This window comes from Hippopotamus amphibius, chromosome 7 (assembly GCF_030028045.1).
Source record: "Hippopotamus amphibius kiboko isolate mHipAmp2 chromosome 7, mHipAmp2.hap2, whole genome shotgun sequence".
In the NCBI taxonomy this organism is placed as follows: Eukaryota; Metazoa; Chordata; class Mammalia; order Artiodactyla; family Hippopotamidae; genus Hippopotamus; species Hippopotamus amphibius.
In genome coordinates this window covers 113269412-113283684 of record NC_080192.1, presented here as the reverse complement: position 1 = coordinate 113283684, position 14273 = coordinate 113269412, and the positions used below count along the sequence as shown (strand labels likewise).

The 14273-nt window shown below is 35.5% G+C and overlaps 1 protein-coding gene across 2 annotated transcripts in view; it reads right to left on the bottom strand.

The window, feature by feature from the left end:
• Positions 1–14273, bottom strand: part of LRPPRC (leucine rich pentatricopeptide repeat containing) — a 99276-nt gene that overhangs the window by 58788 nt on the left and 26215 nt on the right. For both annotated transcript variants that reach the window (XM_057741016.1, XM_057741017.1), the window contains exons 12-14: positions 11780–11898; positions 10210–10303; positions 7106–7172 (exon numbers count right to left, since the gene is read on the bottom strand). In XM_057741016.1, coding sequence (XP_057596999.1) covers positions 7106–7172; positions 10210–10303; positions 11780–11898 — 280 coding nt within the window. The remainder of the gene's footprint in view (positions 1–7105; positions 7173–10209; positions 10304–11779; positions 11899–14273) is intronic.

Genomic DNA, 14273 nt, shown 5'->3' with positions numbered 1-14273 from the left:
AACATTCAGAACGAACTACTGACACACACAACAACTTGGATGGATTTCAGGGACATTATGCTGAGTGAAAAAAGGCCAACCTCAAAAAATGATACACTCTGAGTCCATTTATATAACCTTTACAAACTAAAGTTATAAAAATTGAGAAAATAGTGGTTGCCATCGATTAGGGAGGGTGGATGGGAGATAAAGAGGTAGTGGGGCAGGTAATGTGTAGTGATGACAGTTCTGTATCTTCATCACAGTAATGGTTACACAAATCTATACATGTGATAAAACGTCACATCTATACACACACATTGTACCAACATAAAATTCCTGGTTTGATAATGTACTCTAGTTATATAAGATGTAACCATTTGGGGAAAATGGGTGGACAGTATATAGGCCCTTTGTGTCCTATCTTTGCAACTTCCTGTGACTCTATAACTACTTCAAAACAAAAAATAAAAACATGTTCCATACCCCTCTAGAATCCTCTGCCTTATGATAAATCATCTCTCTTATCAAAGCATTAAGAAAAAGTTTAGAAAAAGATGAAATCTTATTCGTAAGTGGGGGGAAAAAATGTTTACGAAGCCCTGCATTTAATAGTGTTTCTTTTGATTTGGGAAAAATTCTTTGAGCAATCAGTTAGAAGAAGGCATGATAAACAGACCTAAAAATTGTATCTGTAGGCTGAACTGAAAAACAGTCTCTCAACGTTTTACAAGAAAGTTTTCATCTCATCCATCCACTGATTACAGAGCAGCCTCCTCTGACTACTTGACATTCCCATATGTAAGAAAAAAAAATTTTTTTTGGCCAAACAGTAAATGCAAGAAGAGTGAGCATTCAAAATATGAAGATAAAATGCTGTGAAGAGTAAGATACAGTAAAAATCTATATCGATAAAGGCATCTTTTTCGGTTAGGCTAGAATCAGCTTCAGTCCTAAGAAATCTGAACCTGTAGATAGATGCTTATCACACCTAAGGAACCAGGGTAGGGGGGCACCCAGGGGAGGAAGGTGGGGGTAAGAGGAGTAGGGAAATCAGTTTGCAAAGAAGTGAGAAGCCAATGCCCCAAAGTCCACAATATTAAGTGGGAAGATCTGCAGTGGTTTGTCATCTTTCCTGTACCATGGACCCCTCTGGGAATTTGGTGAATTCCTTTTCTCAATTACTATTAATTTTGTCAGGTATGATAATATTACAGTGGTTGTTTTATTTATAACTTCTGAGGTGTACACTAGATAGAATGACAAGAGGTCCACAATTTTAAACACTCTAGGGAGAAAAAGGAGGGTAGGGGTGGGGAAGGAATAGATGAAACAAGATTGCCCAAATCTTAACTACTGAAGCTGTGTGGTGGGTCCTTGATAGTTCTACTTTTGTGAATGACTGAAAACTCCATAATGAAAAATAAACACATACCATCTCTGGTCTAAATTTTATATCTCTATTCCAACTCTCAACATTTAATAAACTGAGCTTTCTTTTTAAGAAAAGCTACTTTAATCCTATCTTTCATCAAACATCAACTTAATGTAGAACAAAAAATACTCCTAAAATAGTAAATTGTCATCAAACTTGGCATGAAGTACCTAGGGAAAGCACAGAGGCAAACTTTCAAAATTACCCACATATCTAAAACAACTGAAAATGACTAAAAGCACCACCTTGAATGCGAAGCTTCACGACAGATGGCACAAGTCCAGAAAAAACAAACTAAAAAACCCCACATAGAATCTTTTAAAACTAAGCTTGTGTGAAGAATAGTGAACACTTTTTCATTGCATACTCAATCCCTGCAATCTGGCTTCTGGCCCCAAACCTCCACTGAAAGTACTCTTACTATTACCACTACCCTAAATTCAAAATTCAACTAACACCTTTTGGTCTGGTCCCCTGTAAGTTTTTTTTTTTTTTTTTAAATTTATTTTTATTTATTGGCTGTATTGGGTCTTCGTTGCTGTGCACAGGCTTTTTGTAGTTGCAGAGAACAGGGGCTACTCTTCATTGCACTGTGCAGGCTTCTCACTGTGGTGGCTTCTCTTCTTGCAGAGCACGGGTTCTAGGCGCGCGGGCTTCAGCAGTTGCAGAGCATAGGCTCAGTAGTTGTGGCTCAAGGGCTCTAGAGCACAGGCTCAGTAGTAGTGGCACACAGGCTTAGTTGCTCCATGGCATGCGGGGTCTTCCCAGACCAGGGCTCAAACCTGTGTCCCCTGCATTGGCAGGTGGATTCTTAACCACTGCGCCACCAGGGAAGCCCCCCCATTCCCCCCACTTTGACTAACTTTTGAGATTTGTGTTGTTGATCATTCCCTGCCAGTCTTCCAGTGATGCTACTCAATCTCTTTCAGAAATTCTCCTTCCCTTCACTGCTCCTTAAAAGCAATTCTTTGTACTAGGTTCCAAGTGCGTTATATTTCTTTGTTTTTAAGACAATCTTGCAAGTAGGTATTTAAATTCCTTGTTACACAGAAGAAGAAAAAGACTCAGAAAGGCTGCTTAGAAGTATCTTTACTAGATGTTCCACAGGTACCTCAAAGGATGACACAAATCGCTGATCATGTCTTCCTGTTGTCCTATTCCCCCACCTACCCTTACCTGCACCCTTTTCTCACAGCTTCGAGTATCCCATGTTAGTCTTCTCTTCATTATGTCAATCTTTCAGAGGCTCAAAGCCATGACTCAAGGTCTAAACCTCATAACTTAGAATGAGATTATTCATGAAGAGCCCCAGGCTACCATTCTGGCTTTATTTCTTGCCATGATTTCATAGTACTGGGCTGCCATTATGTCAATCTATCATCAGGTCCCCAGATGCACTGCTGTCTTAGCTTCAACACCCTTGCCTGGAATGCCCTTCCCTCTCCTGGGAAAATGATTATTCATCCTTTAATCTCAGCTCAGCACCTTCTCTACACATCTTGCCCTAACCTAACCTAGGGTGCCCATCCCTCCCCTAACCTTAGCAGAAAGAGACAGTGATTCAGTTATGCACACATATATTATTTTTTGTATTCTTTTCCATTGTGGCTTATTACAGGATATTCAATATACTTCCCTGTGCTATACAGTAGGACCTTATTGTTTATCTGTTTTACATGTAGTAGTTTGTATCTGCTAATCCCAAACTCCTAATTTATTCCTTCCTCCTTCTTCCCCTTTGGTAACCATAAGTTTGTTTTCTATGTCTGTGAGTCTGTTTCTGCTTTGTAAATAAGTTCATTTGCATCCTATTTTAGATTCCACATATAAGTGATATATGGTATTTGTCTTTCCGACTTACTTCACTTAGCATGATAGTCTCTAAGTCTAGCCATATTGCAAATGACATTGTTTCACTTTTTTTTTAAGGCTGAGTAGTATTCGCGTGTGCACACACGCGCGTAGATATGCACACACATCTTATACATTCAGAGGTAGTGTCTTCTCTTCTATACATTCATAATTATCAAGACTAGTTTGCAGTTGCTTTCTTACTTTTGGAACTCCAACTATTTCACAAGTTGAGGGCAAGAAGATTCCTATTCATTCTTGAATTACTTACTATTACACAGTCCCAGCTCTTAGCACACACTAAAAAGAGCTAATATTTCCGGAGCACTCACAAAGTGTAGTTCACAAAGTACTTCACCTCTCCTTGTAAAATGTCATGATTGGGAGCCTCACTGGCTGCCTGAAAAGAGGAACTTAACATCTGGCACTTAACTTGGTTGGCTCTGATAGAGCTTGTGTCAGAAACTTGATTTTTTTCAACATGTGAAAGGCAGCACTGCTTCGACGGTACGGATTGCCATTTGTCAAGTTTGAACTGTTGCCTTTGGGTCAGAAAATCTCTCTTTATATCACAGAACTCTTTATCTATGGACTACAAAGACTTAAATGCCTCCAAGCCAACTCTGAAACAATTCTCTTTTTGATATGCTGTATTGTCAACCAAATTTTGAACTATCTTCAGTGACATTTTGCCTCTTATAAGTGACTCAATAGTTCTGGTGGTAGAGTTGTCAGTAACATACAAAGTGTATGCTGCCTTCCTTTCTCATTTGAGCTTCGTTCAGCTAGTGCTACTGTTAAAGAGGAAAGAAAGTCTTATTCATACCAAACATCTTCTTGCCCTGGATTTGACAGAAGAATTCACTAACTTTACCAATCAGAAGTAAATACCCTTTAAAATACTTTTAAAATAGCTTTATTTTTTTTAAAGTCTGAAAGTAAAAATTCTCTAATAACCTTGAATAATCTCACCCTAACTAATAAGCAGTACTGAATTTTAAAATTTTTATATAGGTGACTTCGCCTCTATATGTTAACAGACAATTTAGTTTATAAATTGGAAAACTCAGGGAAGGTACACTTGAGTGGTATTCAATGACCATCTCCTGAGCTGATCAACTTATAGAAATACTACCTTGCCACTTAAACACCACTCTCAGAATATATGAAGAAAATAGTGTTGGTCATTCAAAAATATTGTGGGATAGCATAAAAAAATTCATCTGGGCCCAAATAAGTTACAGAACACATGGGAGAAAGTACTGTCTCTTGGACCACAGATCTACTGCTATTAGGCAGGTAATGCTAAAGGTAGATAACTATTTCAAAAATCACACTCCCATATCAAAATGTACATCCAAGTTTCCCTCAGGATTAGATAAAGTGACTATGATATCTCATTTAATATTCTATAACTTATTCAATTTCTGATAACTATGCATAGTTATTTTTGGTAAGGAGTAACTTTAAGTGAATCTCTTACATGCTAATCCTTATAGGAGCTGCAGGGGTCTACTGGCAATACCAATCACTTCCGTTTTCAGAACAGTTTTCAGTCAGTCCGCCAATTCTAAACTTTCCAGAAGAGTGCAACTGGACCCTGAGACGCATGTGACAGGTGACTGTTTCAAAAGCTGTACTGAATGTACTGACAAAGGGATTTTTGAATATATATACTATTTGGTTCAGCATGAAATAAAAGAATAGAAGCTTACATTAATGCCAAGATAATGGATTGTAACGACTATGTTTTGAATTTTTCATAGTTTTGGGGGTAGGAGGAAAAGAAATTACCTCTAGTCACAAATGCTTCAAATTTTGCACATTCTTATGATTAATTACAAATTACCACAACCTGAAACTTTTCTATATCTACAATAAGAAAAATTCATGGACAAAATATAGTTTTAGAACCTACAGATTTAAAATACTTCTCTGGAAGAGACTAATTAAAACTTATTTTTATAGGGCAGACTACCAGAGCAGAGAGACCTTGACAGAGAGAGAGCCCTGGAGAACTGCAGAGGGTTGTCCTCAGGCTTCAGCTGAGTGCAGATAAGTACATGCAAGTGAGAAAATAATGTGAAGTCCCAGAAATTACCTGAGAACTTTCCAGAAGCTCAAAAAAAAGGTAATTCCCAGAACTCACAGAGGGATTGGAATGGTTTACATTCCCAATAAGCTCAAAAGAAGATGGGCTAGGAGACAGAGCATCAGGAGAATACTACTTTAATAGCAGGGCTCAACTAATTTAGTGGGAATAACCCTAGACTAAAAGCTGCTCTAGTCTCACCTAACAAAGCATAGAAGCAAGCACTACGAAAACCGTTCCAAGTAACTTAACTCAAGACCGTCTCAGAACAAAGCTCAAAAATTTTTAGAGGGATTAAAAAAACAATCTACATCCACCAGCATAAAATCCACATCTGGCATCCAAAGAGAAATTAAAAACAAGCACAATGCGTGATGCATAATGAGAAAAAATTTAACTAACAGAATTAGTAGGCAAGGACATCAAAATATCTATCATTAATATCCCCATATAGAGAAGGAAGAAATAAGCATGAGCATGTTAAGGAGACATGGAAGATATTAGGGGAAAAAAAAAAACCAAACCCAATCTGAATTTCTAGAAATGAAAAATATGATGTTTGAGATTCAAATACACTCCAAATGTATCTCTGCCTCGGCCAAGCCTCTGCACTGCATAAGTCACCCTACTTTCTTCAGAATAAAAGACAAGTTCCTTCATGTTTTTTAAAATATGATCCGAACCAACATCTCTAATCTCCACAACAGTTGTTGAATTAAATGGAATGCTCAAAAACAGAGGCAGAAACATAGAATAAATAAGGCCTCAATAATTAATTCAACAGTGCTAATCAGGTGCCAGGCACTAGTATCTACGTGCTGAAGATAGTGCAATAAACCAAACAAACATGGAGCTTATGTTCTAATTATCAAAAAAGCTACCACAAAATCTTTTCACCAGAATAAAAACAAAAAAAGATAAGCAGGCCCTATTCAGAACCTTTTATTTTTCCAAATTGCAATGACTTAGGGTATCTAACTTTCCAGCCCACAATAAACCAGAAGCAATGTAATGTCCATCGACAGATGAATGGATAAAGAAGATGTGGTACATATGTATACGATGGAGTATTACTCAGCCATTAAAAAGAATGAAATAATGCCATTTGCAGCAACGTGGATGGACCTGGAGATTATCATACTAAGTGAAGTAAGTCAGAAAGACAGAGAAAAACAAATATCACATGATATCACATAGAATCTAAAAAGAAAATGATACAAATGAACGTATTTACAAAACAGAAACAGACTCACAGACTTACAGAATGAACTTACCATTACCGGGGCGGGGGAAGGGTGGCAGGGGAGGGACAGACTGGGAGTTTCAGATTGACATGTACACACTGCTATATTTAAAACAGACAACCAATAAGGACCTACTGTTTAAAAAGAAAAAAGTCACCTTGTAATTAAATGCTCAAAGTATAAATCAAATATACATGCAAATTTGTCTATAACTCCAGCTCACTATTTTCAAAGAGTGCCTTCTTTTTTGAAACAAGATCTTTACCAAATCAGTATGAATTTCTTGGAATAGATGATGTGAAAGGCAGCCTAAACTCAATTCAACTAGTTAGCAGGAAGAATAAAACATTAAACAAAAAAACAAAAAAACAACAGATAAGGTTATTTTAGGTAACTAGTATATTGGAAGATAAGAATAACCGTTTCTTTCCTCACACAGCAGGTCAAAAAACAGGAGAAATCAGTCCATATTCAGGCAAAGATTGTATAAGGTGATCATCTTACCTCCTAAAGCCTAGAATCAGGCTGCCTCTCAATGAAGCAAATGAGAAAGGCAATGTGTTTGATTCCACTGCAAGAGAAAATGATCATCATAAAACCCCCCAAAAAAACCCCACATCATCAGCTTATTTAGAAACACATTTATACCAATACCTTTCAATTTTCATTTGGGAAATACTATTTTAAAAATGGACAAGTTTTCATACAAAGTTAGTTAGAAATTGCAGCAGTATATATTGGCAATATAAACTATGCTTTTAAAACATTTTACTTCATTTACATAAATCTATACAACTTATGACTTTAAATATTCTTTTGTATAAATGGCAATAACTAATCTACCAGCGTACTCAATGTCAGCCTGGTACACACATCAAGGCTGTATGTTATTGGAAAACATGGCACTATGAAGTGAGAGACTGTACGACCCTTTAAAGACAGATGATGATCGCGAAAGTTCTTTTCTGAGAGTGGTGTTGGGTTCTGTTCACTTTCTCATTCTATTTTCCACTATGATTTATGACCTGCATTCATGCAAGAGGGACAACCTAAAGTTATAATAACCTCTTCACCTCTGTTAGGTAACTGATTTATACTGCGCTTTCACTTTTCTGATGATTTATTTGCTCTACTATTCATTTTGGCATTTAACACTCTACAACCTTGTATGTTTCAATGCTGTCGCTCTAAGTCTGATTCACCTTAGACACGTAAGACCTGATTCTCCACATAACCCCTGCCGTAACTAGCATGGGATAGCATCATGGTAGGCATCTCCTGAATTTATTTTTCCCTATCACTATATTAAAATGGTGCCATGTTATAAGTAATTGCTTTCATCTTTTAGGATGTATATAAAGTGGCTACTGAATAATCCAAGAAGGATGGAATTAGATAGGAACTCATAGTGGAGGCAAATTCTGAAAACAGAATTAATACACACAGTTTAGGTAAAGATTAAGATACTTTGTTAACTTAAAAAAAAAGAAAAAAAGCTCATGGGAAAAGTCACAGTAGGTTTTAGGATTATTTGCTCATCTCCCTAAATGTGAATAAAAATTTAACCTACACACATAAGGAGAATCACTTTAGATCAACTGTTAGATCCGCTGAATAGGAAGCATAAGTTTCTCAGCGGTTTCATGTGGCATTTAAAACTCAAAAAATCATCTCTGAAATGACCTGCATTTAGTCACTCCAGGAATTTTAAAGTGGGCAAACCACATGCTTTTTGGTAGCCTTTAATTTTGCTTGATCAAATTGATTTCCATGCCTACAAACTCAAGTGGAAAATGTTTCTTACTACTCCACAAATTCGATCAGGGTAAGCCATCTAATAAGTCAGGGGATGGAATGCACATCATGGCAACTATAGTTAATACTATATTTCATATGTGAAAGCTGAGAAGAAAGTAGATCTGAGAAGTCCTCATCACAAGCAAAAACATTTTTTGTAGTTGTGTATGGGGACGGATGTTAACTAGACTTATTGTGGTGATCACTTTGCAATATATACAAATACTGAATTATTATATTATACACCTAAAATGAATATAATATTTTGTGTCAATCATACCTCAATTAAAAAAAAAAAAAGACAATTCATTTACTTTTCTCTACTACCTGCCATTCCTTGTAGTAACCAAAAATGCCTATCTATAGCCAATATCGGCAATTATAGAACTACTGCTCTTCAAAGACCTGTAATTCAAAGAGGGGGAAGGGAGGACACTGATGGGAGTGAGCTGAAATCTTCTTTGGTCTTTAAGTTCATGGCATTTTTCTTTTTCACATTTAATAAGCAACCTCTTGGAAACACTTCTAAACTATTTAAATTAGTATTTTACAAATATTATCAAGTTTTTACTCATTTAAAAAGATGACCAGAAACATTTCAGCAAGCTGGAAGGCTGCTGACAAAACGCATCTAGTTTCCGTAGCAACAAACAAGTCTGGAAAAAATCAAGAGGTTGACAATGAAGTGGAACGGACGGTATGATAAAGGGAAAAGGCAGCTCTCATGTATCCACCTTATGCGCCCAGATTCCTCTGCTAATGCTACTCTGTTTTCATCTTGTCAGTATGGAAAATCTATATATTATACAGAGTGGAAGGCAAAATCAATACACTCAGATAGCAGCCAGCATTAATACCCAATCTTACACTCAAATAAGTACACCTCTAACAGTCACCATTTTTCATACTGAACACTTCGCCTTTCTCTTTATAATAATATAATAAACTATTTTAAATAACACAAACACAGGTAATATATACCAGTAATCTGGTTTTTACAAAGCTTTCTCTTACACAATTTGAATATACATTAATTAAAGCTTAACTTTCAACAGTTTGGTGGGCTAGAAATTGATGTTTGTATGTTTTTAAATGATATTGTTTTCACACTGTCAAGTAAATACCATAGATATGTTAAAAAAATTAAAAGTGTCTAATTTATTAAAATTATAATATAGTGAAAAAAAATAAAGTTAGATGATCTTTGTTGTGACTCAATCACTAACTTTGGGCAAATCATCAACCTCTCTATGCCTTTCTTCATCTATCAGTGGAGGAATTTTATTAACAGGTGATGAACATTATGTTTCGTAAACATTTGCTGTGTTTTTATTAATGAGGACTAGAAGATGGCTTCAAGTAACTTAGGGCCATAATAGGCATTAGTTCAGAAAACACTTTTGGCAACAAGATCTCATATGATTTTCACAACTCTCGCAAGGTAGGTAGATAGGCAATACTATCCTATTTCATGAAACTGAAACAAAGAACAGCACAGCTATTTGTTTCAGGTCCCATATAATCAGCAGCTTAACTACAAATAGGACCCAAGTCTTCTGAGTTCCCAGTCCAACCTAATACCATGTTATCTCCAAGGTCCTTTTAACTTTCAAATTATTTCCAAATTAGCCACAAGTTCAACTCATAGACTGTCTGATCAGTCTAACTTAAACGAAACATATAAAAATTTCCTTGCTTTCAAGGAAATTACCTTGAACTACCTAAGGCAGGCAATGAGGGTATGAACGACCCTGTATGTCCTCAAAAGTAACTGAAATTAACACCTGTTACTACTAATGTTGCATACTTACAAAATGATAAAATATAGTCTAAGTTTCCATTTACTGCTTCACTTCTCAATTCAGCTTGAGAAAATATATTATCTTCATGTAGACATCCATTTTCCTACGGATAAAATATATTTCAATAACACACCTCTGCTAAAAATATTTTGATATGCCATTCCAATTTCCCACTTCTTTATACCGCCATATTCTGATAACCCTTCATTTAAAAAGATCCATTTTCTAAAATAATGCACATAAACAGAATAGCCAAACTTCAGCAAAAGCTATGATATGGAGTTCTAAAATCCAAATTAAATGCATAGCTTCAAATTCATAAAATCTATTACCCTTAGAGTGCCTTCCTTCTAAGAAGTTTACTACTGGAGACATTAAAACAATTCTCTTATTTACAAGAAAATAAAAATCGAATGCATTGATCTAAAATGATATTTTGGGGCATATAATGAGGTAAATATCAAATTTATTTTTAACTCCAAATGGCGAATTACTTTTCTCAACATCATATTTAATAATTTAAGTATATGAGCTAAAATTCAGCCAAACATATTTACTGAACCACTTTATAATAACAGCACAATATTAAAAACCAACCAATCACTAAGAAATGAATAAAGATAAACTATGATAAATCCATACAATAAAACATCATGTAAGCACAAAAAAATAACCTGTGGAATTACATACTATAATATAAAGGTGCCAAGTGAAAAAAGTAGGTTTTGGGGAATCAAGAATATGTGGGAAAATTACTTTTTTAAATGTATTTTTTAACTGTCAATTATGTATAGCACAGCCTCAAAAGACACTGTTAAGTACTCAGGGAAGAAAGGTAAAGATGCTCAAGACATAAACTCTACCTTTAAGAGGACTGTAATGATGTCATTATTTCAAGGAAAGAAAAGATCCCTCTAACAACATTAGAAAAATAAAGGCATTATGTGAATAACCACCTAGGAAACAGATCTTCTGAACAAAATATTTCTTACTGAAATATGTGGTACTGCCACATTGTTCCTGATTGCATAGCACCTTATTCTGAAAATGGAAAGGGCAACCACTGCTGACCCAAATGCACTGTCCAAGTCAATTTTTCACATGCCCCTTTATAAATGCCTTGCTTATTCTGGTGGGGACAGGAAATAGCTGGCAGGAAAATAATGCTTTGGGGTCAAAAAAAGATTATTACAAAAACCTAGAAAAGTAAATATATTAAGAGTTTATTATGAAAATTCACATAGAAGTGAAAAGTAATATTCAAAACATGAACGGTGCAGTTGCATTGTAGAGTGGGATTAAAGAGTGAAACTGTTTCATTTACATTTTGTTTGATATTGGCATATTGTGTTTAACACACAAGAAAAATGCCACTTTACCTTTTTAAGTTTTTTAAGTTTAATGACTACAGATGTTACACTAACCAATATTTTTACAAAGCTTCAGAAAATTATATACCAACATAACCATTTTAGTCCTCAGCTCAGTGTCTTTTTTTTTTTTTTTTTGGTTACCATGAAACACTAGGGAGGAAAGATGTTCTCTTCAATTATGAAATTAAAACCACACTTGCGCTCACCTTCAAAACAGCACGAACTGACTTTACACTATCAAAGCATGGAAACACGTAATTTATGTATGTCTCCTGATCAGGAGTTACTTCTATTTCATGCATTCCTTTGAGGACTTCAACTATACCTGCAAAATCAAATTTAGAAACATAAAAGATAAAGAACTTGGGATAAATTAACAAAAGATCAAAAAGTTCACTTCATTTACTTTCTGAATTATAATGTAGGAAAAGTACTCAGCATTTTGTTTCTCTGAAAGAGAAAGAACAACAGCAGAACTGGGTAATATGATGATAACTGAAAAAATTAAATTTCTCCTTCCTTCATCTTTCCCTATTAATTCAGGAGCAAGTGCTAAGGAAATACCCTAGAAATTATAAGAACAGTGAAAACAATTAATAAGCAAGATGCTTAGTAATTTCCGGTCCCCCAATTGAACAGAGATCATAAAACATCATTGCTATCACAGAGCAATGATCGATCTACAAAGTAAAACCTGACATGAATAAATACTGCAGAGAGAAGGGATTAGAGAAGTGGGGTTAGGGAAGATCTGTCCAAAACAAGCGTTTTTAAGCTAAGCACATACGTAAAGAATTCTCTAATTGTGATTAATTTGTGATTTCCTATTTCATAACACAAGAATAAAAAGTGAATAGAGAACAATTAATTCTAATGAATTAATCTCATTATATTTAAAACTATAAAAGTCTAGTAAATTATTCTTTCCCTTCCCCCATTCATAAAAATCTTTTATTAACCTCTTAAAAGGACAGTTCATGTTTTCCAAAGTTACAGATAGCTTCAAACAGTATAATATGACTTCTTTAAATCAGACCAATTAAGGGAATTCCCTGGTGGTCCAGTGGTTAGGACTCTGCATTTTCACTTCCAAAGGTGCGGGTTCCATCCCTGGTTGGGGAACTAAGATCCTGCAAGCCATGCGGCATGACCAAAAAATAAAAATAAATAAATAAATCAGAGCAATTAACTCTAGAATATTGTCAAACTACTCAGGTGTTACCTACTTTGACAGAGGCAGCAGTTTAATGAAAGAAAGGACTCACTTGTTTTCCTCTTTAAAATTTACTTCTTTAGCTTCATTACTTCACATTATTAAAACTTCCCCTCGGGCTTCCCTGGTGGTGCAGTGGTTAAGAACCCGCCTGCCAATGCAGGGGACACAGGTTCGAGCCCTGGTCCGGGAAGATCCCATATGTCGAGGAGCAACTAAGCCTGTGCACCACAACTACTGAGCCCACGTGCCACAACTACTGAAGCCTAAGTGCCTAAAGCCCATGCGCCACAAGAGAAGCCACTGCAATAAGAAGCCCACACACCACAACGAAGAGTAGCCCCCCACTCGCCGCAACTAGAGAAAGCCTGTGCAGCAACAAAGACCCAATACAGCCAATAAATAAAATAAATTTTTTAAAAAATAAAAGTAAATAAAACTTCCCCTAAATGTCCATTTTTGCCCTATGAGATCATTTACAGAAAAATTACATTTCCATAAATTTAAGTAATATGCTCTAGTACAAAAACTTGACTGTAAATTCTCAATGAATGCAGAAATATACAGTCAAGTCTGACTACATTATGAATATTTGTACATTTCTTTTAGATAAAATTCAGATTATGGATCGAAATATTTTGTATTTAAACAGCTCATTATATTTAAAATTATGTAATATCTTCAAAACCTTAGATTTTTAGATATATTTTTCAAGATGTAAAAATGACAGAGGGAAAAACCCCCAAAAGACAAAGCATGTGCTTACTTATAAATTTAAGAGAACTTGTGTGTAAAATTGATCCATAAAGCACACACAAGCCTAACAATAATTGTAAACAAAATTTAGAATTATTCCTCTAACAATTCCCTGGGAATGAGTATAAATAACCTTTATATCTATTATAAAAATGGCAAATCACACTGTGCTCTTCTTCATATACAAAGATTAGTAAGCACTTGACAAGAGGACACAGCTGGTTTCCAATCACTAGTAATGCCTGTGCTAATCCAATGTCCTCAATGTCCCTTCTGGCCAGTAATGACTGCTTTCATGACCATGGTTTAAAGTAAATAGCAAAATTTCTGATAAGACACTACAGTGAAGTGACAAAGCAAAAACAGACTTTGGAGTTTAAAGAGACCTAGCTTTCAACCTGGTTCTGGCACTTACTGGCAGTGTAAACCTGAGTAAGTGACTCCACTTTTCTGAGCCATAATTTCTAAGCTTACATACTAGAAATGGCAATATGCCAGGAACAGTACCTTCTAGACACTTTAACACGTAACATTTGGCTTGATCCTTCTACCCACCATTCATGGATTTTAAGCAAGGCAATATGCATCAAGGTACTCAATAAACAGAACGATTTTCTGACCTATAAGAGTCCATGCCATTAAATGGATAGAAGCAAAGCATCAAAAATTGTAAACATTACCCACCCGGTATGGAAGAAATTCTTGTGGTCTAGGCCTGCAGGAAGATAGAG